General features: G+C 37.7%; 1 protein-coding gene across 6 annotated transcripts in view; it reads left to right on the top strand.

Annotated features, from left to right (window-relative positions):
* The window catches only part of LOC146509812 (ryanodine receptor 1-like), a 53,113-nt gene that overhangs the window by 15,497 nt on the left and 10,601 nt on the right, over positions 1-27,015 (top strand). Inside the window, exons 37-90 of one of the 6 annotated variants that reach the window (XM_085174761.1) lie at positions 118-681; positions 774-974; positions 1,212-1,323; positions 1,407-1,550; positions 1,819-2,092; positions 2,199-2,313; positions 2,435-2,567; positions 2,666-2,760; positions 2,834-2,969; positions 3,084-3,270; positions 3,355-3,466; positions 3,545-3,665; positions 3,862-4,031; positions 4,130-4,350; positions 4,433-4,523; positions 4,614-4,754; positions 4,904-5,067; positions 5,159-5,237; positions 5,406-5,495; positions 5,580-5,720; positions 5,818-5,895; positions 5,969-6,044; positions 6,132-6,255; positions 6,796-6,911; positions 7,008-7,075; positions 7,167-7,288; positions 7,432-7,481; positions 7,669-7,729; positions 7,811-7,937; positions 8,022-8,133; positions 8,433-8,514; positions 8,600-8,730; positions 8,821-9,141; positions 9,230-9,470; positions 9,613-9,700; positions 9,789-9,881; positions 10,322-10,336; positions 13,465-13,635; positions 13,742-13,801; positions 13,911-14,045; positions 14,944-15,056; positions 15,258-15,354; positions 15,434-15,543; positions 15,655-15,706; positions 15,812-15,904; positions 18,662-18,761; positions 18,834-18,913; positions 19,001-19,077; positions 19,167-19,240; positions 20,010-20,027; positions 22,889-22,969; positions 23,064-23,152; positions 23,364-23,492; positions 23,574-23,678. In XM_085174761.1, coding sequence (XP_085030887.1) covers positions 118-681; positions 774-974; positions 1,212-1,323; positions 1,407-1,550; positions 1,819-2,092; positions 2,199-2,313; positions 2,435-2,567; positions 2,666-2,760; positions 2,834-2,969; positions 3,084-3,270; positions 3,355-3,466; positions 3,545-3,665; positions 3,862-4,031; positions 4,130-4,350; positions 4,433-4,523; positions 4,614-4,754; positions 4,904-5,067; positions 5,159-5,237; positions 5,406-5,495; positions 5,580-5,720; positions 5,818-5,895; positions 5,969-6,044; positions 6,132-6,255; positions 6,796-6,911; positions 7,008-7,075; positions 7,167-7,288; positions 7,432-7,481; positions 7,669-7,729; positions 7,811-7,937; positions 8,022-8,133; positions 8,433-8,514; positions 8,600-8,730; positions 8,821-9,141; positions 9,230-9,470; positions 9,613-9,700; positions 9,789-9,881; positions 10,322-10,336; positions 13,465-13,635; positions 13,742-13,801; positions 13,911-14,045; positions 14,944-15,056; positions 15,258-15,354; positions 15,434-15,543; positions 15,655-15,706; positions 15,812-15,904; positions 18,662-18,761; positions 18,834-18,913; positions 19,001-19,077; positions 19,167-19,240; positions 20,010-20,027; positions 22,889-22,969; positions 23,064-23,152; positions 23,364-23,492; positions 23,574-23,678 — 6,780 coding nt within the window. The remainder of the gene's footprint in view (positions 1-117; positions 682-773; positions 975-1,211; positions 1,324-1,406; positions 1,551-1,818; positions 2,093-2,198; positions 2,314-2,434; positions 2,568-2,665; positions 2,761-2,833; positions 2,970-3,083; positions 3,271-3,354; positions 3,467-3,544; positions 3,666-3,861; positions 4,032-4,129; positions 4,351-4,432; positions 4,524-4,613; positions 4,755-4,903; positions 5,068-5,158; positions 5,238-5,405; positions 5,496-5,579; positions 5,721-5,817; positions 5,896-5,968; positions 6,045-6,131; positions 6,256-6,795; positions 6,912-7,007; positions 7,076-7,166; positions 7,289-7,431; positions 7,482-7,668; positions 7,730-7,810; positions 7,938-8,021; positions 8,134-8,432; positions 8,515-8,599; positions 8,731-8,820; positions 9,142-9,229; positions 9,471-9,612; positions 9,701-9,788; positions 9,882-10,321; positions 10,337-13,464; positions 13,636-13,741; positions 13,802-13,910; positions 14,046-14,943; positions 15,057-15,257; positions 15,355-15,433; positions 15,544-15,654; positions 15,707-15,811; positions 15,905-18,661; positions 18,762-18,833; positions 18,914-19,000; positions 19,078-19,166; positions 19,241-20,009; positions 20,028-22,888; positions 22,970-23,063; positions 23,153-23,363; positions 23,493-23,573; positions 23,679-27,015) is intronic. The other 5 variants (XM_085174763.1, XM_085174762.1, XM_085174765.1 and 2 more) reach the window with 5 other exon arrangements.

Raw genomic sequence — 27,015 nt, 5'->3', positions numbered from 1 at the left:
GAGGTGTCTTTGCACTTAATGGCAACTCTGAGTTTACTAATAATCACATTTTTACATGCGTTGTACTGTATATTATATACATTATACCTTACATTTAATCAACATATTGTATTTTAGGTGCTAAAGACCAAAGCTCTAAACATGCTGACTGAGGCAGTGCAGGATGGAGGTCAAGCCATGAGAGATCCTGTGGGAGGCAGTGTTGAGTTTCATTTTGTTCCAATCCTAAAGCTCATCAGTACCCTTCTCATAATGGGTGTGTTTGATGATGAAGATGTCACACACATCCTAAAGATGATTGAGCCCACAGTCTTTAGAGGCAAGCAAGCGGAGGAGCCTGGTGAGGGGGATGCCAAGGTGCAAGAAGACCTTCCCAAAGTAGCAGCGATTAAAGAAGGGGAGCAGGAAGCCCTGGGGGAAGAAGAAGAGGAATTTGAGGATGATGGGTTGGGTTATGAAGAAGAGGAGGAAGAACTGGAGGAAGAAGAAGCAATAGAGGAGGGTGAATCTATTGTGCAACATGAGGAAACAGTGGTTGAGACAGACCCAGTAAATGGTGAGAAAGGAGCTGAGGAAACAGAGAAAGAGGTGAAACCTTTAGAGACGGGCGGGGAGGGAAAAGAAGAACATCTAGAGCAAGGACTTTTCCAGATGAAGCTACCAGAGTCTGTGAAACTACAGGTATGACAGTTTGTGTATTCAGAGGAACTCTCTTTCCGAATGCTTGATATCTAACTTTATTAATGCTGATTCACTTTGCTTTTGTCCTTTAGATGTGCACTCTGCTGCAGTATTTCTGTGACTGTGAGCTACGTCATAGAGTGGAGGCCATCATTGCATTTTCCGACCAGTTTGTCAACCAGATACAGTCCAACCAGAGGCAGCGCTACAATGAACTCATGCAGGCCTTCACCATGAGTGCTGCTGAGACTGCTCGCAAGACCCGTGAATTTCGTTCCCCACCACAGGAGCAAGTACGAAGAAAACAGAGTACATTTGTTAACTGTTAAACTGTATAAATAAATTCTAAAAATATTTTTTAAAAACTGACATTTCTACACATTTTTCTTTGTCTGTGTTTTATTTCAACAGAAAAGTGGAAAAATAATTGTGCCTGATATAAAATGGACTTAGCTACTCATGTACTACCATGAAACATCCCTTAAAGTAAAAAAAATGATCATACTTGCCTGTTTCTAACCTCACTGTAGGTCAACATGCTCATGAACTTCAAGAACTCTGTTGAGGATGAAGAGTCCCCAATTCCTGATGAAGTCCGCGAATCTCTGGTCGCCTTTCACAATGCTTTGCTGACACACTGTGGTCAGTTTTCACTTCCTGCATCAAGTGTGCATTGAAAAATTGTCGCTACCGTTACATTGACTTACTTAAAACATTGATCTCAGGTGTTCACATTGAAGAGGAGGAACAAGAGGAAGAAGTGGATAATTCTGTCCGTGGACGGCTCCTTCGATTGCTGGAAAGGGTGAAAAAGTTTCGTGAGAAGAAGGAGGAGGTGGAGTCTGAGCCACAAGAAGACAAAAAACCAAGTAAGCCTTTTTTGCTTTTAACAAGCAATTTGGTATTTATTACCAAATTCAACATATTTTAATGCAAAAATGATGATTATTGCAAATAAGGATAACCAATTTGTGGATTTGTGGTCTGTCATTTGTCAGTAATGTATTTTATTAAAGCAGTTTTTCCCAGGAGTTTTATTGTATATATAGTATTGTCTTCCAAAATTAAATCTAACTAGGGCCACTTTAATACAAGACCATTCTCATTCTTACTTAACCTTCTGTCTTTTTGCACCAGGCACATTGCAGGAGTTGATTTCACATACTATGATCCACTGGGCGCAGGAGTCATTTATCCAGAACCCTGAGCTCGTGCGTATGATGTTCAGCCTCCTTCACAGGCAGTATGATGGACTCGGTGAGCTCATGCGTGCCCTTCCTAAGGCCTACACCATCAATGCAGTTTCCATTCAGGACACCATGGACCTCTTGGAGTGCTTGGGCCAGATCCGCTCACTGCTTATTGTCCAGATGGGTCCAGAAGAGGAGAGACTTATAATTCAAAGCATTGGGTTTGATGACATTTAAATTTTCATTCTCATTTCTCAGTATCTTGCATTAAAATAAATGATTGATAGGTTTGTGTGATACAAGCTAAATTTAATTGGTCTTTCTTAGGAACATCATGAGTAACAAAGTTTTCTATCAGCACCCCAACTTGATGCGAGCTCTGGGCATGCATGAAACTGTCATGGAGGTCATGGTCAATGTACTTGGCGGTGGGGACTCAAAAGTATGTTTTTTAAGTCATTCATCATCATTGTAAACATCTTCTTGTGGAAAGACAAATGTATAAAATAAATAAAATCTACTGCTTTATTTAACTTACTTCTTCTGTTGCTTTATTCCTACAGGAGATCAGATTTCCTCGGGTGGTGACAAACTGCTGCCGTTTCCTCTGCTACTTCTGTCGCATCAGTCGTCAAAATCAGCGTTCCATGTTTGACCATCTCAGCTACCTTCTCCAGAACAGTGGCATTGGCCTTGGTGATTGTCTTTGCTGAAATCCAATGTTAGTCTCGATGATTTCTTTCTCATACATGGACTGTGATAAACCTGGCCACTGCGTTTGTTGTATACTTTAGGAATGCGTGGCTCCACCCCCTTGGATGTGGCTGCAGCGTCTTGTATTGACAATAACGAGCTGGCATTAGCTCTTCAAGAGCAGGATCTTGAAATGGTAAAACAAAGTTTATCTGTTCAAAATTCTATAGCTTTTTAACCTGACTTGAATACACTCATAATCTTTCCAGGTAGTGAAGTATTTAGCCGGATGTGGACTTCAGAGCTGTCCAATGCTACTGGCTAAAGGATATCCTGACATCGGCTGGAATCCTTGTGGTGGAGAGAAATATCTTGACTTTCTTCGTTTTGCTGTTTTTGTCAATGGTCAGATTTTTTTTTTCAACATTTCATTGTAACATTTCATTTTAATTTCCTCATTATTTCTGATTCTCGATCTTATCAATAACCTATAAGAACTATGGTCTCTATTTCTTGTAGGAGAAAGTGTAGAGGAGAATGCAAATGTGGTGGTGCGCCTCCTCATCCGTAGGCCTGAGTGCTTTGGTCCAGCCTTGAGAGGGGAGGGTGGCAATGGACTCCTGGCTGCAATTGAGGAGGCAATCAAAATATCAGAGGACCCTGCAAGGGATGGCCCTAGTGTTAAGAAAGATAGACGCTTTCCCATGTAAGAGCTTTTTGGCTTCATTGGAAGGATTTTATTATCCGCTCTAGTGTTGCAGAAAGATAGAGACATGTTTTTTACCGACAGGTTTGGAGGAGAGGAACAGCACGAGGAGAACAGGGTTCACCTGGGAAATGCCATTATGTCTTTTTACTCTGCTCTTATTGACCTGCTGGGAAGATGTGCTCCAGAGATGCATGTAAGCTGCCATGCTAAACTTATCCAAATGTTTTAGTTTTATAGAAAAAAAAAGTTTATAGTGTGTTTGTCTCTACAGTTGATCCAGGCTGGTAAAGGTGAGGCTCTCAGGATCAGGGCCATTCTGAGGTCTCTGGTCCCTATAGAAGATCTGGTGGGAGTCATCAGTCTTCCTCTTCAGATTCCAGCTTTTGGAAAAGGTGAAAATTCATAATAAATTAGTTATGTATTCAGTCAGTCAACAAATTATCCCAATAATGGACAACCAGTAAAACCATTACTGGTTTTACGGGTTGTCCTACATTGTACACAGCTGTGTGCTAATAGATCCTTTCTCTCTGGGTTTTCAGTCATTTTAATTACTTTCCCCAAATGTTTTCTTCATGTTGTGCTTAGACAACAGCGTTATTGAACCAAAGATGTCTGCTAGCTTTGTGCCAGATCACAAGGCTCCCATGGTGCTGTTCTTGGACAGAGTTTATGGTATTGACAACCAAGATTTCCTTCTCCATGTGCTGGAGGTGGGATTTTTGCCTGACATGAGAGCTGCTTCCTCCCTGGATACGGTAAGGCTCAAACAGTTCACACTGTTTTTGTTTGCTTCTCTGGGAACAATGGAAAGCTTATACAGACTAAGATAACTGCTAAGATTTCTTGTCAACAGGTTGCTTTTAGCACCACTGAGATGGCTTTGGCTTTGAACCGCTACCTCTGCTCAGCTGTGTTGCCACTCATCACCAAGTGTGCCCCGCTCTTTGCTGGCAGTGATCATCGAGCCATAATGATTGACTCCATGTTGCACACAATCTACAGGCTGTCTCGTGGACGAGCCTTCACAAAAGCCCAAAGAGATATTATTGAAGAGTGCCTCATGGCTCTGTGCAAGTGAGTTTAACATGATAGGATGCCTTACATGTCATTTAATACTGTCAGGTTTGGATTAGGTGTTAATGTATTTTTTCTTCAGGCATCTACGTCCATCTATGCTTCAGCATCTGCTAAGGCGGCTGGTATTTGATGTGCCCATTCTCAATGAGTATGCCAAAATGCCTCTAAAGGTATGAGGACCCTGTAAAATGTTTTCACTATTAACAGAATATTTTTCTTTTAGTTTAGCTGTTTCACTTTTGTTATGTTGCGCTCTGCAGCTTTTAACCAATCACTATGAGCGTTGTTGGAAATATTATTGCCTCCCTAATGGTTGGGCTAATTTTGGAGTTGCATCAGAAGAGGAGCTGCATCTTACACGCAAACTGTTTTGGGGGATCTTTGAATCTCTAGCTCACAAGGTAACTCCTGCAAATTATTTTGCTTTTTCAGTTTATTAGTTGGCTTATTAAATGACAGCTGGGATGGGCTCCAGCTGCCCTAAATCCTGGATGGATGGATGCATGGATGGATGGATGGATATTGTAATATTTTTTTATTGTGGTTCCAGAAATTTGATGCTGAAATTTTCAAAATTTCAATGCCATGCATCTGCGCCATTGCTGGAGCCATTCCTCCTGACTATGTAGATGCCAGCTACTCCTCCAAGACAGAGAAAAAGGCATCAGTAGATGCAGAGGGAAACTTTGATCCTAAACCTGTGGATACAACAAAGTGAGGGGCTTTTTACTTTGCTAGAAATTAATCATCTCTCTGTTTTTCGTAGTTAAAGCTAATGTTACTCTGATGCTTCTTCCAACCATAGCACTATCATCCCTGAGAGATTGGATCCCTTTATTAACAGATATGCTGAATACACTCATGACAAATGGGCCTTTGAAAAGGTAAAGTTTTGTTTATAAGTCTTTAACTAAATCTGGACCAACACATTAGGTTAATTTGATGCAGCTATACATTCACCAGTATATATAACTCTAAAGAAATACAAAGGGATCCTAGTAAGCATGACTGACAGCTGTAATTCATGCTGTATATGGCCATGTATGTTTCAGATTCAGAATAACTGGTCATACGGTGAGGCACTGGATGAAAATGCAAAAACCCACCCCATGCTTAGACCGTACAAGACATTCTCAGAGAAGGTACGTTCACAGACATGCAGTGATCATCTTGAATCTTGATGTAGTGTGTGTATTTGTTTCTGCTCACACTGGCTTTTCTCAAAGGACAAAGAGATCTACCGATGGCCAATTAAAGAGTCAATCAAAGCCATGATTGCATGGGAATGGAACATTGAGAAAGCTAGAGAGGAGGAAGAGTCAGAGAAGAAGAAAGCAACATCACGAAAAATCTCACAGACTGCACAGGTATACAGTTGTTTAGAGCCCTTGACTGACTGCATTAATACTTAATAATAATGTTGCTTGTTGTACAGTAGAGTGCATAACAATCTTTCTGTTCTAGGCAACTTATGATCCAAGCCATGGCTATAGTCCACAGCCCATTGATATCTCCCATATGGCTCTTTCGAGAGATTTGCAGGTATGGGTTTAAAATGTTGCATCCTTCTATTTTGCAATCTTAGCATCTTACTAATATTTATATCTGCTTATAGTCAATGGCAGAACAACTGGCAGAAAATTACCATAACACCTGGGGAAGAAAGAAAAAGTTGGAGCTGCAAGCAAAAGGTGATTTTAGTTCTTTTGAGGGTGGAATATAGAGAAGGAAAGATTTGTCTTTTCCAAATAGTTCTGGGTGTGCTTTTGTTTGTGCAGGAGGTGGAACACATCCTCTGCTCGTGCCCTACGATACCCTGACAGCTAAAGAAAAGGCACGAGACAGAGAGAAGGCATACGAGCTGCTGAAGTTCTTGCAGCTTAATGGATACGCTGTCACAAGGTAATAATAAAATAGTTGAGAATGGACAACATTGAACCTTGGTTCAAAATAAGGAGAAATTTATCCAAGCTACTCAAAAGACTTTTTGAATCAGTAGTTCCTAAAAATGCATTGATTTGTATGGTATTACATGCAATAGCAAAGAGTTTGCTATTGCTGTTGCTAAAATTCAACTTTGTGGGTTTTTTTGGTGTAGATTGATAAAAATAATCGATAGGGCACATGAGCATCCTTTGGCATACCAGAAAAAGTTTAACCACTGACTGTGATCTTCTGTCTTTTCAACATAAAACAAACATTATATACAGGCTTCATCTTGACTGAAATAAGCTGATGCATAACAGCCTGATTGTATTATGATGTACGACCAAGAGCATGAGCATTATGAGCATTAATTCTTTCACTATAAGAAACCAGTATGGACATGGCATTATTGCGGCCTCCTTAAATAGTGTTTCATTATGGCACAAATTCTGAACAGGAAGTCTTTCATTGTTATCATATATCAATTTTTGAGATATAAACTCTCCCCGACTTTAGAGGCCTTAAAGACATGGAGTCGGACATATCATCCATTGAAAAGAGGTTTGCGTATGGTTTCCTTCAGAAGCTGCTGAAATGGATGGAAATCGCACAGGAGTTCATCGCACATCTTGGTATTGTGGGGCAAAGATGAAAAATAGTGTGGTGTACATTCAATTTTTGCCACTGTGTCCGTGCTATTGTACTGTATATTGCAATCTGTTTTACAGAGGCTGTGGTTAGCAGCGGACGAGTGGAAAAGTCTCCCCATGAGCAGGAAATCAAATTCTTTGCCAAGGTGAGACTATTGTGTGAATGTAAAATGTAAAATACTTGTACTTGTTATTTCTGTACTAAATGTGGAAAACCCTCTGAATTCTCTCTCTCAGATCTTGATGCCTCTAATAAACCAGTATTTCAAAAATCACTGCCTCTACTTTTTGTCTACACCTGCAAAAGTCCTGGGTAGTGGCGGGCATTCTTCCAATAAGGAGAAGGAGATGATTGCAAGGTGATGTCTCTGTTTTATAAATATGACACAGAAATATATATATTTGTATATCTTTTATTCAAATATTATGTTTCTCCTTTTATGAGCTTTTGATTTCTTCTTGAGTTTTCTTTTTCTTCCTTTTCCTTTCTTTCACTTTGTAGTATCTTCTGTAAAATGTCTGCTTTGGTGAGGCACAGAGTTTCTCTCTTTGGTAAGATGGCAAACTTGCAGCACCACTCTTTCTGAATCTTTTCTCTCTCTTCTCTGTTTATGTGTGTTTCTGTATTTTGTGAGCTGCAATGCACCATTCTGTCACCCGGGTTAGCCTAAATGCCATTGCTCCATGTTTTTATGGATATACAGTAGCTGATGATGTGGATTTATTTCTATATTTGCAGGAACGGATGCCCCAGCAATTGTTAACTGTCTTCACATTCTGGCTCGATCACTGGATGCAAGGTTTGTTTGTTTTTTTAATAACACTATAAAACTGTATTATAGTTATTTTTCATGTTTTTCCTTTTGTGTTTGCCTCATTAGGACAGTAATGAAGTCAGGACCTGAGATTGTTAAAGCAGGGCTACGATCGTTCTTTGAGAGTGCTGCTGATGATATTGAGAAGATGGTTGAAAATCTCAAATTGGGCAAAGTTTCGAAAGGCAATCAGGTACATGATGTTTAATATGGGCATTCACAAATTAGAACTCATATATCCAAGTCCATAATCATATGCTGCTTCTCTTTTTTCCAGCAAGTGAAAGGCGTCTCTCAGAACATCAACTACACCACCATTGCACTGCTCCCAGTACTTACCTCCCTGTTTGATCACATTGCTCAGCACCAATTTGGAGATGATGTCATCTGTGAGTGCTTATTCATGCTTTATATTCCATCCATCTGTTCTTTTAACCACTTATCCAATTCCAGTGAACAATTCAAATGACACTGGACAGGTTGCCAGTCTATCACAGGACTACTAAAGAAAGACAGACAACTACTCACCTACAGCCACTTTAAACTCTTTATTGGATAGTGATAGGAAGTTAAGACAGAACTCACGCAGGCCAAGGGAGAACATTCAGACTCAACATGTGTTTTGTAGCCTCGTTGTTATTCATTAATAATTCTGACACTCTCGGTCTCTCTGTGTTTTTGCATACAGTGGATGATCTGCAGATGTCATGCTATCGGATCATGTGCAGCATCTACTCCCTGGGGACAGTGAAAAATCTACATGTTGAGAGGTGACTCCATATTTTTTAAGATGTAAAGTAATTTACTACTGATCATTTTGGAGCATTTGCTGCACTCATCCTTTTACCTTTACAGGCAGAGGCCAGCTCTTGGAGAGTGTTTGGCACACCTTGCAGCAGCTATGCCGGTGGCCTACTTAGAACCCCATCTAAATGAATTTAATGCTTTCTCTGTGTACACCACAAAGACTCCCAGAGAGAGAGCCAGTGAGTGCAATACTGTTGTCACACTTTTTTTTAAATCTAGCAAAGTCTTGTTTTTGAATTATCTTTCAATATTTCTCTTCTGGATTAAAGTCTTGGGCCTTCCCAATGAGGTCCAGGAATTATGTCCAGACATCCCAGAGCTGGATACTCTGCTGAAGGAGATTGGGGACTTGGCAGAGTCGGGGGCTCGTTACACTGAGATGCCTCATGTGATTGAAATTACTTTACCCATGCTTTGTAACTACCTCATTCGCTGGTGGGAGAGAGGACTTGAACATTTTCCTGAGATGGAGGGCCGACTGTGCACCGAGGTCACGTCAGAACAACTTAATCAGCTGCTAGGAAGCATCATGAAAATTGTAGTGAACAACCTGGGAATAGATGAAGCCTCCTGGATGAAGAGATTGGCTGGTGGGAGCTGTTTTAAACTCTGCTCACATACCAGTGTTTTTTTGGTTTCCTCTGCAAGGAAGTTAAAACCAGTTCTTTTCTCCACTAGTGTTTTCACAGCCCATTGTTAGCAGAGCAAAGCCAGAAATGCTCAAGTCTCACTTCATCCCAACAATGGAGAAACTAAAAAAACGCACATCAAAGGTGGTGGCTGAGGAGGACCATTTAAGGATGGAGGGAAAATCAGAGGGAGATGAGGAAGATGGCACTATACGTGATGAGTTTGCTGTCCTCTGTAGAGACTTGTATGCCCTTTACCCTCTACTTATTCGCTATGTGGACAATAACAGGTAGAATAATGTTACAGTCACCAAGCTATGAATCCTGCCTCATATTGACAAAATTGCAATATATAAATCTTTTTATATATTGTTAATTATCAAAACTTGTGATAAAGAGAGTTTAGCCTTATAATAATTTATTCTGCTACAGAGCGAGGTGGCTGACATGTCCTGACCCAGATGCAGAAGAGCTCTTCCGAATGGTTGGAGAGGTCTTTATTTTCTGGTCCAAATCTCATGTGAGTATGTTCACTTGGCCTTTTTGTTTGCAAGCGTTTATAAAAACTTGATCCATCCAATAATTATGCTTCTGTTTCTCTCCTGCAGAACTTCAAGCGAGAGGAACAAAACTTTGTGGTGATGAATGAGATCAATAACATGTCATTCCTCACCGCTGACAGCAAGAGTAAAATGAGCAAGGTGAGTTAGTGAAAGGCAGCACATGCTAGTGTAGACCACATGTCAAATCAGGCAACTTTAGGACATATTGTTTAACAACTGTATGTCTTCCTTCCCTCGTGGCCATATTTTATGGTATAATTTGAAGATTTCATGACATTACCAACCAGTTTCAGCCACTTATAATTGGTCATTTAATAAGCATTTTGTTATTCTTAGCATAATGGTAATAGCTTTAGGGGAAAAAAAAATTGAAAGCCGGGGAAGCAGCCTAATACAAAAACACACTTACGCACCATTTTTTGTTTTTTGGTCTTATTTAAAGATAGTGAAAGCTGCTGTAACCTCTTTGAGATTTGATTTTTAATTCAGATCTTTGCGAAGGCTCGCAGTTGTGTTAATGATATTCTCTCTTTGGCTGTCCATTGTTCTCTTCTTTTGTGTTGCGGCTGGGTTTCCAGGGCGGGGACACAGAGGTTAGACTTTGTTTTTGCACGACCGCTGTGCTGACCGCATGGCACCTCACTTTGGGGGAGCTTTTCATCAACCTCCCCAGCACACTGGCACATCTGATCCACACAAGTACACTCACTACATATCCACAAACACATGTGAACACACGTAACTTGTGTACACAGAAACACACAAAAAAATCCTGCAGATTTTAATCAGCGAGATGTGGAATTAATTCACTGCCACTGACAAGGGCCTCTATGTGTAGTTGTTTCTGCAAAGTCTTGATTTGCAGCCTCTTAGCGATGAAGCAAAACTCTGGTGTGAATTTATTACTACACATATCTGGTCATTTATATTAATTAAAAGTCAAGGTCTTAGCCATATATTTCATTATTGATTGGTTTGGATACACTTACACTGGCATTAACTTTATTATATTGAGATTTAAGTCTACACTGACACAATGTCAGTACAATGTACAATATCTTACACAAAATCATTCATTTATATTGTATCTCTTCATAGACTCTAGTGCAGAATTGTTCATAATGGAAGCTGGGAAAAGATACTCATATAGTTCTCATAAAGGATCACTGGACTAATGGGCAGGCCCCACCTGCGGGCTTTCCCCAGTCCTGCCAGTGTGTGTGGGGGGGAGTCTGGAGGCGTTTGATGAAAGTACTCAGCTGTACAGTTCGGCTCATGGCACTGGGCTTTACACAAATATCAAAGTGGAAGTGGGAGCACAGTGCCATCATGCTGTCACTGAGTTTGCTCTTTTTTGATCATAGCTGAGTTGGAGTCTTCTAGTATGCCTTTTGTTTCTCTTCATGGAAGATGGTTTAGCTGTAGGTATTTGTAATGTAGCATTTTGTCCACTAGGGGATGGTGTTAGTCTTCTCTGTGCTCTTTCTTATCTCCTCCCTTAAAATGCCATGGTACATCATTGTTTTAGTTTTTTTATGCTCCCTAGTACCCACACTAACACACAGCTTGACGCTAAATGTTACTGAAGCAGATTTACTGAAACATTTGTTAGGTTCTCTTTTTAAAAGTGCTCAAAGTACCATGAACCTAACCAACATATTAATTCACACTTATTTCCTAAAATATTCCCCAAAACACTTTGCATCCTCTAAACTACTTCACCATAACAAACATACACCTTACACTTAGAGGTTTTTTATTTCATTAAAAAAGAAAAAAATCTGGGACCACTTTAATGTCTAACCGTGATGCCTCAGCAAAACCCCTTTAATAAAAAGATTTAAGCTTTTATGTATAGTACTGTGCAAAAGTCCTGAGCCACCCCTCAGTTCTATGTATTTTGCTAGGAAAATAGGTGATTAATATATGTGTAAACATGGAAATACAGTTTATAGGGCAAAAAAAGTGTGCAATTCTAACAAGCTTGAAAATCCATATTTGACATGACCACCTTTATTCTTCAACACAGCCTGAACTCTCTTAGGCAAACATTTTGTCATTTATTTAATTAGTCTTCAGGAATAGTTCTCCAGGCTTCTTGAAGGACATTCAAAGCTCTTGTTTGGATGTTGGCTGCCTCTTTGTTCCATTCTCTGTCAAGATGATCCCACATTGCTTCAATAATGTTGAGATCTGGGCCCTGTTGTGCCTCTCTCCTGACCTCCATATGCATCTACATACAATAGATTGATTAACTGAAGGATAAAAGGCATCTCTCAGGTCCTGTGTCAGCTCTTTGCTGAATGTTTTCCTATTTCTTAAGGACATGACATTTACATAGTGTTATTATACAGTAGATAGTTTTTTTTAGGCCTACCAGTTTTTCTGAAAATAAGTGAAAAAGCACCCACTGCCCCCCCAAAAAATTGTACGACCCTCAGATGATTATTAGAGAATTATTATTCCAGACCACTTACAATAAATTACAAGAAAGTCTGTCATCTTGAAAGTAAAATAGAAAGAAATGAAGGATGGCTCAAGTCTTTTGAATCAATCGTTTATTTTCACAAGGCAAGATAAGGGTTTACATAAATAATCACCAGCACAATGATGGCGGTCTTCCTAGAAACAGATTCTATAATATGGGTAGGATCAATATGAATCATCTACACAGTTCAGTTTTGTGGTTCAAAAAGAAATACCCTGTAAAGTAGAATTCTTAGAGCAAATATGTAATAGAGTAAACATTAATATTATGAAAGGTATTTATATACTTAGCATCCATTTGCACATTTTGGAGGACTCTAGAAAGAGCAGCTAACAGAAGGACTGAACTCTCACAGAAGCAGGGCATGAACTCAAATACAGGGAAGAGACATTTCCTTTAGTTTGTTTAATTGTAGCTGTGTGATTTTAACTGCATGCTACTAATAAGTCTAACTCTGAGGATCTTGTTCTTTAACATCATCTAATATTTTGAGTTTTCACCAAGGGCTACAGTTCCTAGAAAATTTCATTTACAATTACAGTATAAAGTGAATTTGTTTTGTTTAGCTGTCCTTTTCACGGAATTTTGAATGGATTGTGACTTGAATGAAATATTTTCTCTTGCACGTTGTTAGTGCAATATGACTGACTGACTTTATTCTAAGACCAATTTCCTTTCAGCCTCCCCTTCAAAAAAGCAGCAATACTCCCACTTTCTTATACATTTTCACTCTCTCCTCTACTTACCAGTCTGGGCTCAGAGAAAAAATAACTCTATAGTTGGGGAACAACCGGATTCTGACCTTTAAATATGGCCACTTGTCTTTTTAGTGCCAATTGTTGACATGTTTATAAGTTATATTATTAGTAGATGTAGTAGTGTGTTTCTACTTAGAGAGACCTACTGTGCATAATAAAAACATTTCCAGCACTGTATATTGCTCAGCTGGTGCTAATGTTGAATGACTTTCAGTATTTAGCATTAATACAGTCACATCACAATTGTAAAGAATACTGGCTGTATCATCACAATCGTTTTATATATTTTTATTCAGCCTTATATTCAAAATACTTTGTAATTTTTCAAGACAGTATTTTAAATCAGTTTGTTAAGTTAGTGTCAATCCTAACAGGACATAAATATTCAAACTTATCAGTCCTTGTCTGAGCTGTTGTACTGCTGGCACGTTATTAGATATTGTTTATGCTCTCTGCCTTATCGTCCTTTTCACAGGGTGGAGGCTCAGATACTGAGCGTACCAAGAAGAAGAAACGGGGAGATCGTTACTCAGTCCAGACCTCACTTATTGTGGCTGCCTTGAAAAAGATGCTCCCCATAGGCCTAAACATGTGCTCTCCTGCTGATCAGGAGCTTATCAACTTGGCCAAGATCCGATACTCTTTGGTAGTTTTTTTCTCACTTTGAACTTGGTTCTAGTAAACTTCTGAAGTATGATTTGTATTATGATATACACGGAGGAAAACAATCGCTAAAATTTTTTACTTTACAGAGAGACACAGATGAAGAAGTAAGAGAGTTCCTGCAGAATAACCTGCATCTACAGGGCAAGGTATACTTAAAGAACCGGTAGTAAAATAGCTGCAGGGATGAGATTTGTAACTAAAGATAATCAGTCTCAAGATATTTCAGAAAACTCTGTATCCATATGTTGTGAAAAGGTGGACAACCCATCCATGCGCTGGCAGATGGCGCTGTACAAGGAGATGGCAGGGAAGGCTGAAGATGCAGATGCCCCACCGAAAGTTGTTAAGAGAGTGCAGGAGGTTTCTGCGGTCCTCTACCACCTTGAAGTGGTGAGTGTTGGTAATTTATAGTGCAGCAGGTACACTATGTCTCAAATATAGATATTCAAAAATACATACAACAAAGATGTCTACACAGCATGTACTACATAGATATGAATACAGGGATAACAGAGGCAGCATGTCCTAACAGAAAAGAAAGCATAAGGCTTGAAACAATTTTAGGTGTTACTAGTCTCAGTAGTTTTTAGCTTATGTGGGTGAAATACTGGTAAGCTTATGGCATGGCATTGCGGGTTTCCATCCATCCTTTCATAAGTAAAAAGAATTGCTACTCCTCCTGTAGCGGGGGTGTCAGACATAACCGGTCTGGCAAAGACTACAAACTACACCAATATAAGGAAGTAATAGATGAACAGTTAAATGACAGAAAAGTTCCAGTTTTTTCATTATCTGCTATAGGAATTACAGTTTTTAAAATACATCCACAGTAAGTTTAATAAATAAAATGGGACATTTTCTTAAAAAAAAAACTTTTGTAATTACAGGTCAGTCTAGGCCAGAGGTGTCAGACTTTTATTTACTTACAACTTAAGCCCAACGAGTTGTGCTAACACATTTCTTTCATTTTCTTCTGTTGAAATATTGCAGAGATTAAATACGAAGTTAAAGTTCTGAGATAAAAGGGATTATCACCAGTCTGGCCCAATTAAAATCAAAGTGGGATGCATGCGGTCCACAATGTGAAATGAGTTGTATATTCCTGCCCTGCAGCATTGGTCAGAATTTAGAAGAGATTCTGTCAGACTTAGAATAAGGTTAGATACCTTAGAAATTTCTATGTTATGGAAAAAAGTAAAAAGTATATTGTTAATATAAATCAATTGGAAGTGTCAGATACCATTAGAAATTTTTTGATCACTTTACAAGTGCATGTCTTTTCTGATAGACGGAGCATCCGTTTAAATCCAAGAAGATGGTGTGGCACAAACTGTTGTCCAAGCAACGACGCAGAGCTGTGGTCGCTTGCTTTAGGATGACACCACTATATAACATTCCAAGGTAAAAAATCAACTGCTATGGAGCCATGTATGTAAAAAAAAGCTAAGTATAAATACAATAAATATCCATTTTAAGTCCATCCAAGTCGTCTCTATGTTTGTGAATCTGAAAAGACCCAGGTCTAAATCTGAGTGATTGGAGAAGGCATGCAACCACAAGGCACTATATGTAGTCTATTTTGTTTTGGTTTTTGGTTTTCAGGCACAGAGCTTCAAACATGTTCCTTGAGGGATATAGGCGCAACTGGCTTCATCCTGAAGGCTTCTCATTTGAAGACAGAATGATAGACGACTTATCTGTGAGTGCCATATGTAGTTTCATCTACAGATGTTTTCCTTTTAGCGTTACTCACACTTTTGTTTTATTGAACATCCCAGAAAGCAATGGAGCAAGAGGAGGGAGATGAGGAAGAGGAGAAGGAAACAAAGCCAGATCCCCTTCACCAGCTAATTCTCCATTTTAGTCGTACTGCTCTTACAGAGAAGAGGTTAGATGCTCACTGATACAACAGCAGTGAACTGCAGAGACGTGCTGCACCTGTGGGGAAAAAAATCAGCATGTTATTTCTAATTTGTGATCTGCACTTCTGTCATTTCAGTAAACTGGATACTGATCATCTTTATATGGCATATGCTGACATTATGGCAAAGGTAAGTCATCGCAGAAGGTGTTGAAGTGCGCTGAAGTTTGCAAAGAACTACAGCATTGTGTACTTTGAAACACTCATGTTTATTCTCCCCTCTTTGTGTATTTAGAGTTGTCATATTGGTGAGGAAGAAGAAGGTGGAGAGGAAATGGGGGAAAATGCTGAGGATGAGATGTCCTTTGAGGTGCGACAGTCAGAACTGGTAATGGGCGGCCAGGGGCTGGGGACCAGGAACACATTGGAGCGGTAGCTCTCGACGCATTGAGTGACCTCATCATTGGAGCATTTATTCACAACCACATTTCTCTGTCTCTGTGTCTCTCTCTTGTATCGTCTTGTTGCTTCTTTATGTTCTGTCTCTGCTGTTTCTTTTGTTTGTATGCTAAGCTTCATTCATTCTGAGTTTCTTTACTTAGAAACTCAAAGCTCCAATCCAGGTATGCGTTAATTGTGTAAATTACTGTATACTCCCTAAATTCATCAGCAACAAAATGTTATTATGCTTCAACTTAAAACAACTCAACTACAGTCACTTTCATGCACCATTTACTATTTATTGCGCCTGGATTGGATCTAATTAGATTTAATAAATGTAAAATTAACATCAACAATAATAATAACTGTAACTGAAATTAACAATCATGATGTTAATTAATCTATTTTTAAATCATTATCAGCTCAGGTTGATGAACAATTCCTCCTATTTTAGATCAAGTACTGGTACTGGTACTCTATAAAGGCTACAGTATTAGAGTAGGCTAGCTGGGATTTTTTTTAAAACATTGACAGGCAGTAGCAGCTGCTCTGTGCAGGCTTTACTACATTCATTGCGTCCAGTTGTGCACAGCGTCTCAGACACAGTAGTTCATTGTATACCCCAGTGCTGAGTGTGCTCTTAGAAGAAACTGCCACTGAACCATTACATACTTCCAGTGAGCTGTGTTTGTTTGCTCATTGATGTTGTGCTTCATCATTATGTATCATTGCTTTAAACTACTAAAATATTTTATATAATATTCAAAAATGCCTTCCAAAACATTTGTGAGGTGTTATATGAAACTGGGGAGTCAGACATGCAGAAACTGGACCTAAAATTACATTGGATATCCTGTTAAAGTCCACTTAAATTCCAATGGCTATTAAAAAAACATATACTCATTTTATAACACTGTCATTCCTCCCAGTTTATATAGCTGTCTGTTTTGTTTCTCTCTGTCTCTCTTTCCTCATTGTTCCATCTAATTGGTCTCAGCTTCATAATACCAGTCTTTGCTAACTGAATGCTTGTGTTCAATGTTCCCTTCCCCCACTCACATAGCATACTGACAGACTACAGTGAAAGCCAGTGTAGAATATACAACACTAAAAGCTGTATCTACGTACACATAGGAGTAGCTTTAAAGTTTAATTCACATAGTGCACAAGTCACAGTCAGGCTTCACTAGAGAGTCAGGGACTGCAGGGTAAGTTTGAGGTCCAACTGCACGACACATAGCGGGTAGAGCTCGGCTAGGCATACGTGGGTGGCGGGGAGGGTGGTTGGGAGTGGGGAGGGTGGTTGGGAGTAGGGAGGGAGGGAGGGGGGTTTGGGAGCAGTGGTTGTTGTTGTTTTAGGGTCACTATGATACAAGTTGATATATAACGTGGCTGATAGATAGAGTAATGTCAATTTGCCTTCTGGATTCAGAGATATTCATTTGCTCTTTTTCTTTTCCATAAATGGCATTTAATATGCAATTGGCTCAGTGTTATGAATAAAAATGAATATTGAAAGCTATTTAGATTTAAAGAAGAAAAGAGAGAAGAAGAAGAAAAAGGGCTGAAGAAAAATGTTATGTTTATTTTGCATTAATATTTGAAGTCATTTCTCAAAGTAAGCAGAGACTGCTATGGAAAGCCAAAGAAATATCTCTGATACACAGGATATAAAGGCTTTGATCCAAAGTATCTTCTTTGCAGGACCGCTGCATTTAAGAAACTTTGGGTATCTACATGGCTGAAATGCTAAGCCAGTGGAACTGTTTCCTGTAGTCTAACGCTTGCTCCAGCCAGCAAACGTGAAGAAGTAGTGTAACAACCCTGTGACTAATGAATTGAGAGAATGTGTGCAAGAGTCAGGTTTTGAATTGACACTGAAAATCTGAATCTTGATAAAATTATTGTAAAATCCATGAAAGGACATTAATAATTAATTTTAATTAATTTTTCTACAAACACAGAGTGAAAACAACTGTTAAACTGATTGGTGATGATGATTTAAAGCGGTAGGGATTTGTGTGAAAGGCAAGTGAATGTGAAATTAAATTGTAAATCTTAATTGATAGAATGGACTTTTTTTTTTTGATGAACCAGTGTTTTATGACTTTTAGCAAATATATACAGCACTTAACAAATTTATTAGCACCTGTCACACAAAAAAGATAACACAAATATTTTAAAAATCTGTCAAAAAATTGTTTAAAACTAAATATTATGTGGACATTTATTAATCAAAAAACAAACTGAACTGTCAGATATTAATCACAATGACAGTCAATCAGTAAAACGAGTGTTTCTTTTCAATACTGCAATATAACAATTTGGCATCTTAGTAAAAAAAGATAAATAAAAATGCTAATAACAATTTACTATTCTTTCTGCTTTTCTCTAAAAACATGCATTTAAAAAAAAGTCGATTGAAAACAACAATAATTATAATTTTGTATTAAAAATGTAATTTCAGTTTAAGAGCTTGTGCATACTGGTGGATTAACCATTATAGAAACATAAAAATATTTTGGTAATTAATAATACTGTTGAGTTAGAGCAGCTGTGGCATAAATCCTACATTGGGTATAAGACATTTGTTCAGCACTGTATATATATTTGTAATTTTATTCTATAGTCCATCCTATCGTTTTACCTTCTCTCTGTGACATATAATGGGAGCAAATCCTCATAATGTTTGTGTTGACCGCAGGAAAAAGAAATGGAGAAACAAAGACTCTTGTACCAGCAGTCTAGACTGCATAATCGTGGCGCTGCAGAAATGGTCCTGCAAATGATCAGTGCCTGCAAAGGTATTCTTTTATCCTTATCTTTGGTCAACTTTGTTTACCCGCATTGTGTTCATGGCTTCCTGTTTCCTGCAGGTGAAACGGGCCCAATGGTGTCTACAACCCTCAAGCTGGGTATTTCTATCCTTAACGGTGGGAACAGTGAGGTTCAGCGAGTATGCCTTTTTAATATAAACACATGTAATTATAAACTTCTACCTCTAAAGAAGACCCTTTATTGAATTACCCTTATTTGTTGACAGAAAATGCTGGAGTACTTAAAGGACAAGAAGGATGTGGGCTTCTTTTTGAGTGTCCAGGCATTGATGCAGACTTGCTGGTCAGTTTTCAAATACTCAACAAAAGTGTAAATGTGGTTTGTAATTTTTAATAGTAAACAGGGGGAAAAAAGCTTTATATTCTGTGCAGTGTCCTGGATCTAAATGCCTTTGAGAGGCAGAACAAGGCAGAGGGGCTGGGCATGGTTTCAGAGGAAGGCACCAGTAAGTCTTCATGCTGTTTTTCTTAAGCATCACCTTTTCACATTGAAGATACAGCAGAAAAGCTGTTACACTGCAGCTGCTGTTATATAGTCGATGATCAGAATCATTTATAAATGCAGATTATGGTGTTGGTGTTAATACTGCTGTTATACTATCGCATTACACAGTAATATACGCTTTGAGTAGTAAAAAGACACTGGAGGAATTAAATGCATATACTTTAGACTCTTTTCCTGTGTAAACCACAATAGCAAAGTAAAAAAGACTCAAAGGAGTTTTGAAAGGTCAAGAGAAATCACTTTCTGTAATTCAACTGAAGAATAAGTGAGTACCAATTCATGCCATTGTTAATTTTATCACATGAATGACCAGATTTAAGACATTTTAAGCATCTATTAATTCATCTTTGTTTAAATCCATCTGTGCCATTACTGTACAAATTTTCATTTATTGAGTGATTAGTTCCCTAACATAAAGTATTATTAACCCTTTGATAACTGTTAAAGAATTACATATTCATGATTTAACTTAAATTAGTTCAAATGTTTTCCTCTGTATGTTTAGTAGTTTGTCTATTGGGCTTCACCTACTTTAGTCATCTAATTCTGGAGGTTAATTTAAAGTTCTAGCTGAATGAATTTGCCATGGAATGTTGTTAATCTCCCCCTCCTCATCTCTTAGTCCTCTTCTGTTGTCAACACACTGATCCTCTCTCCCTTCCCCACGATCACTGCCACTTCTCCCTTGTCCCTCCTTTCATGGCCCTCAGACTTGAACCTAGATCGGGGTAAATCATGTTTCTGTCCATCTGCCTCTCTGTCCTACTGCTGCTCCTCTTTCACTCCCCTGTCCTTTTTTTGCTCCCTCATTTCTCTTTCTAACATTGAAGAGAGGATTGGATGCCTCTCCATCTTTCATGCTCACAGCTCGCACCCTTCTTCACGTGTCTTGTTCATTCCAAAAAGCCTTGAATGGAATCCGGTCTTTTCTGCCCATGAACGACTATTCAAACGGGGAATGAAACCTTCATGAACGATATTTGTCATGAATAGTGATAGAGCTCCGCATTTCTCAACCCTAATACCTTCTTGCACATTTCTTAATCACATGACTTATAAAGAGGCTATTCCTATCTTGAAACATGGCCACAAAAGATGTTATAAGCGAAACTATATTGAACTAAAGTCTCCTCGATTGTTATTTTTTTCAATTTGCATTATTATGAATAAATTATGGAATAAATGTGGCACATCCAAATACATATCTCCTCCAAATTAAGTTTCATGTGACAAGAAATGTGTGGTTTCTCGGATGTACTCTATCATGCACTGGATTCCCTTCAGCCTTTTGTTGGACAAAACCCCAACCTCTCTGACATTTACGTTAAAAGCTTGTATATGCTGCATGATTCTGCATTTGTGTGCTTGTTCCATGTAGCCAGCGGTGAACGGGGAATTGAAAAGGAAAGAGAAAATTAATAAATCAAGTAATATCGCGGGTTCACCTCTGACTGCTGCTAACATTTCACTTTATTGCTTTGTTTCTGTCTGTACAAGAGTCCTTTATCATTGTCTCAGTTTATACATGTTGTGACCAAATGTTTGTTACTATCTCAGTTTTTTTTTTTTTTTTTTTTCTCTTTAAATTTAGTGTATGCATGTGATGCTGATGCCTCGTGTATGGTGCCTGACATGTGCTTGTATGTCAGACTTTGTCAAACCGCAGTCATTTGTATTTCTTTGATTTATATTAAAACCCCGTTTCCAAAAAAATTGGGACAGTGTGCATAATATTGTTAAACACTGAAACAAAAGGAATGCAATCAAATTTTGGAACTGAGAAATTGTATTCTTTTTTTAAAATCCTCATTGTGAATCTTATTTTAGCAGTAAATAAATTAAAAAGTTGAGATACAACAATAAACAGCTGAAAAAGATGCATGATATCACTAAAGAAACTTAAAGAAAATGGAGATATGGTTCAAAACTGAAAGAATTTTATCAGAAAAAGATTTTATCATCCGCAGTACTTAATGTTATTCAAAGATTTGAAGCATCCCGAGAACACAAGGGAAAGCACTGAAACTCACAACTCTCCACAAAACTGTTCACAAGGGTCAAAACTGTGATTGAATGGACGTGATCTTCAGTCCCTCGGGTGACAATGGATTACACAACACTGCTTTAATAGCAGCCGTGATTATGTAATGAAAGTCACTGCAAGGGCTCAGAAGCATTTCTGAAAACAGTTGTCAGTGAGCTGAACCTACAAATGCTAGTTATAACCCAACCATGTTTACCCCCCCCCCCCCCCCCCCCCCCCCCCCAAATAGAAGCTATTTTTGGCCAAATAGAAGCTAGCATTGGCTGCTCCAAATTTTTTACAAATTTGGAGCAGCCAATGCTGCCAACTAGACAGCAGTGTTTTTTAGATGTTCCTTTTCAGTTTCAGTTTTAGAGTCGGGTGCACTTCAGTGAAACCATGTTATGAAAAAAGAAGAAAAGTTTTATAGACAATCGAAGGAGATCCTGAACTGATGCAAAATTATTTATGTTATCAGTTCCCAAACTCAAACTGTTAACATAAAATCTGTTACTTGTGACAAACATTTCTGCTAAACTCTATCAAAGCTTTTACAGTCATGACATCCAAAAGTATGGTGGCTCTGAGAGGTCAAACACACTACAACTTAAGAAATTACCATTAAATAGAAAAACGATGAAAAAGCATATAAAAGCAATGGAAATTTAAAACACACACACACACACACACACAAGCTGCAAAAGTGCACAAAATACACAGAAGTGGGAAGGTGACAAGCCAATGGCTTGCAAGCAAAGCACACATTTCGTTATGGCAGGCGTGTCAAACATAAGGCTTGGGGCCCAGAATTGGCCCAGCAAAGACTCCAGTTCGCCCGCTGGACAACTTTAAGAATATGAAGAAGTTTGTAGATTTAGAACTTTTTATTTTACAGCTTTTCCTATTGATAAGGCCATCCCCATTGCCCTTCACAATACACCAAAGCAATTACCTAACAGACAAACAATGACAATAAGGTCAGAGGTCAAGTTTTCTGAAAATCTTGTGAATCCAATAACTCGAGAACAATGTGATGTAGGATTTTGAAATGGATACCACACGTGTATCTGCTAGTACGCTGAGGTGTAGAACTCAGCGTACTAGCTTCCACTGTGCTTTATTAAATTTCCATTGTGTTTTGTGTGCTTTTGCAGTGTTTTTCTATTTGGTGGTTGTTGAAAGGTTGAAAGGTTCTTTAAAATTATGTTTAAAAAAAAATCTCAGTTTCAACATTTCATATGTTTTGTAAAATAAACCAATTAAATAGTATAGGGTCTTTTTTCCTGACATTTTAAAAAGCTTCCCACGTTTTTTAGGAAATGGGGTTGAATTTGAAAAAGTCATCCTTAATTTTATTGAAACGAGCAGCACTCAGTCAGAGGTGGTTATTGAGGTGCCTGATACTAAAATCCTTGTATTCATGATGGTAAGTTCAGTAATGAATTTTAGTTATTATCCTCACATTTCTTATACTAAGATAAGTTGTTAGACTTTTTTACCGTTACGTGTAATCTGATTTAGCTCGAATGTATCTCTTTGATTCATTCAGTTGTCTCATCTTTTTAGATGAGAAAGTGATGTCAGATGATGAGTTCACCTGTGACCTCTTCCGTTTCCTGCAGTTGCTTTGTGAAGGTCACAATAATGGTGGGAATTACTCATGTGTCAAATGAGAGTAACAATAAATTGAGACACTCGTGAAGCACATATCTTCTTATTCAAAATGTCTATTTTAATGCAGATTTTCAGAACTACTTGCGGACTCAAACAGGCAGCACAACTACCATCAATGTCATCATCTGTACAGTGGACTACCTTCTCCGTCTCCAGGTACACTGGCTGCAGTTAGTGGACCATATACAGATTTAAAATAAAGGTTTTAAGGCTATGGTGGGACTTGTGATATTGCGAAGCCACACATATCGTAAAATGAGTTTCTCTTTTAAACATTATTGCATTTTAAACTGTGCAATAATTTTACTTCTAAAGTGTGCAGTTTGGTATCAAAATTTCTCTAATGACCCCTTATTTTTCATTCAAGGAGTCTATAAGTGACTTCTACTGGTATTACTCTGGGAAGGATGTCATCGATGAACCAGGCAAAAAAAATTTCTCCAAAGCTATGACAGTGGCAAAACAGATTTTCAACAGTCTAACTGAATATATCCAGGTAACACTGGAGCAGATCAGACCTTTATACAGAGTGGATGCTTTTGCTGTTTTGCCTATAACACATAGTCTCTTATTTCAGGGTCCATGCAACGGCAACCAACAGTCCCTAGCCCACAGCAGGCTGTGGGATGCTATTGTTGGCTTTCTTCATGTCTTTGCCCACATGATGATGAAGCTGGCACAGGTATGTACATATAATTCAATCAATCGAATTAATTCCAAATTAAATGTTGGTTTTTTTTGTAGAGGTGAAGACAATGTTGCCTCTGTTCTGTAACATCATCAATTGACCTCCTGACCTCTCATGCTGCATTTTATTTTCAGTGACCATGAAAGAAAGTCAGTGGTAAACATAAAAGGTGTGATGCCCATTACATGTGAATTATACTTCTGCATCACATCTATGCTGTAACTTATGCCATAAAATGCAACCGCATTTTAACCCTACACCACAACTTTCTGCGTAACCTGACGTGCGCCTTTTGAGAAATGTAGCTACACGTCTGCTGGATGCATACTACAACGAGTTAAATGGCGTGGAAGGTTGCAGTGTAGGGATAAATATGAGTTCCTGGTTACTACCTAAGTTAGGACGTAGATTTTCTGCATAAATCCAAATCAAGCTTCAGCTTTACAAAAAAAAAAAGCTTTAGCTTTACACTGATGCTGTTTGTATAGTATGTTAAACTTTGGTACTCAGTGTAGACATGGTATCAAGAAAATCTTTTTGAAGTACCTCCCCTGGTTTTATACCTTACAATGGTTCTTTCCTATATTGCACATGAAAAAGCTCTGTTGTTATAAACCTGACAGTAAACACATAAACTTTTCTGTGAAACAATTGACAGAAGCACCTTACAGTACACCTCAATATTACAGAAAATATTACAATTTCTAATTTCTTAAGTATTATTTTATTTCATTATGTATTTGATTGGTCATTTTGGTCATATTTTGACATGTTGCCTAAGTATTAGTGTAAAAGATTCAATTATAATTTTGTGAGTTTCATGTGACTGCTTACATTTCAGGGTTATGGTATTATTTATGCAGGCTCTCCGTGACAGTGGTTTCCCTATCTGGGAGATCATTGTTATTTGACTACCTGCACTTTTTCCTGCTGTGAATTGCCTGGTGTAAAAAATAGAGTTCATCAGCATTAAATATGATACACATTAAGAGATTTAATAATAAGACTTGCCCAGTTGATTCTATACGATTTACTATTTTAATTTAAAACTATACCATATAGTTATACTTTAAAATGAACTTAAAGGTCAGTTACTTATTTATGAATTAATTACTGAAACGTTGGACTACTGTTCAAAACATGGGAAAAAGGGGAACTGTAAATCAAATACTATGATTTAAAAAAAATATTTATAATATGATTTATTTAATTTATATGTTGTCCGACAAAGGAAAAGAAATGCTTTACAGAGAATGTTCCTTAAGTCTTTCAGACTTTAATTAGTTAGGGAAAGGTTCAACAGTCAGTGAAATAGCTGGTGTGTAAATAATGTGTTAAATTTGGTGATTTCATCATCAACAGAAAATAATGGCATTAAAAGTTTTAGAGAATCAAAAGACATCTCTGTACACTAGAGACAAAGCTTAAAACCAGTCGTGTGGTGAAGATCTTTGGGTCCTTAAGCAGCTTTGCATTTAATAATGTATCGGGTTATGTCATGTATTAGTGCTTCAGTGCTTAGGAGCAATGGAGGACAGGCAGACCTCTGGTCCAAACCTGTGTGGTTTATAAAGGAGGCTGAAAACTGTTGAGTATCAAAAATCTCACACCAAACAAAAATTCTTATATACACTTGACCACATAAATAGCAAACTATTGTTTATTGCCAGAGGTATGTTTAGCACCAGGAGTTTTAAATGAAATTTTATATAATAATGAGCAAACATGATTTCTTTTCTGTGTTGCTTTGAATTATTATAACTATACACAGTGTTAAAGCGTTTTCTAATTGGATGATTTTTAAAATCCAGGTCAAAATATTTACATATGTAGACATTTCCATTCTTTTTAGTGCATTAATCCTCTGCAGATAACTGAGGCTAATAACATTTATCATTGATAGCTTTTGCATGCATAATCTTTTTAAACATGTGGCCAGATTAAGAGATGATCCATGCTTGATCAGTAAGTTCCCAGCTCAGCATATTTTAACAGATATTACACACCTAAAACAAATTACCTTACCATGTGCTTTTGCTCTTCAGCTGATAGTCTCACAGTCAGCTTCTCTGTTTTACATTTATCATTGTGTTTCAAAGTCTACATCAAACTTGTGCATTGTTTTGCTGTCAAATGAAAGAAAGCACACACGCAAAATGTAAAAAAAACATATGTAAGTGTATTTTGTTTAACACCTGAATAATTTATTTATTATTGAAATTGTCTTCCACATGGTCAATGCAGGGTAAAGTATGTATCTACTTTTTTATTTATTAATGCAGTATTGTGTTTACTAGTTTTTCATTTATTCAGTGTTGGTTTCTCTTATCAGGCTGTTTTATATCCACCTGCTTTAAACAGAACTCAGTAAGAGTCAGTATTTACTCAATGCTGATTACAGTGTATTTCCAAACAAAACTGACATACTAGCATGTTGAGTCATTTGAGGAAATAGAAAAACAGTTTGATATATATATCAGATTTTATTTTTTTATTTTTTTCAATACACTATACAGTGAACTAAACCTTTCTGTAGCACATTAGGCCCCATGAACAGCAAACTGTATATTTTCAGACACTGCAATAGTCTTTTTGTTTTTAGTTTTTATCCTATAAAGTGATTTTCAGAATTATGTTAGCACCATGAGTTTTAAAGTAACAGCCTTATAATTAAAAAATAAACATAGTTTATACTTAGGCAGTTTGTGACAAAAAAAGCAGGTGACTACAAAACTTCCTGAGGGAGGGCCTGACTTTTAACCTCAACTGTTGGAGTATACACTTTAATATGAAATTATTTTGTCTTTGTATATACACTTTAATGTGACATCCACTTCGTGTGCACACATTTAACAGAAATTACAATTTTTTTAACTTTTTTCTTTTTCATTTACAGTGTGTTGAGCTGTGGCTTGTGTGTTGCTTCGATTTAAAATAACTATATATCTATGATTTTTTTGTAGTTTTTCCTCTGTACACCACCATAGTGCAGTTTAAATCAAACAGGCTTTCAGCTTTAATTCAAGGGGTTTTACAACAATTTGGATTTACCTCTTGATGAATTACACAGTCCCGACTTTGTCTCAAAATTTACTGGATAATTACCTGACAAGCAGTTTCATGGCCAACTGAGGTTTGGTCCTTCCCTATTCCATGACAAATGTAACAGATATGATATCTGAAGTTGATTTGAATCAAAGTAAAATCATCATTAGGGTGAAAAAAATAAACATATCAGAGAAATAACATAATCCTTTAGGACAAATCCAAATCAAATATCTGGTACAAACCTACAAAGAAGGAATGCAGTGGCAAGCTCAGCAACACCAAA

The sequence above is a fragment of the Neolamprologus multifasciatus genome, chromosome 10, assembly GCF_963576455.1.
Source record: "Neolamprologus multifasciatus chromosome 10, fNeoMul1.2, whole genome shotgun sequence".
NCBI lineage: Eukaryota > Metazoa > Chordata > Actinopteri > Cichliformes > Cichlidae > Neolamprologus > Neolamprologus multifasciatus.
Note: the sequence above shows the minus strand (reverse complement) of the source record. Positions and strands in the feature narration are given on the sequence as shown.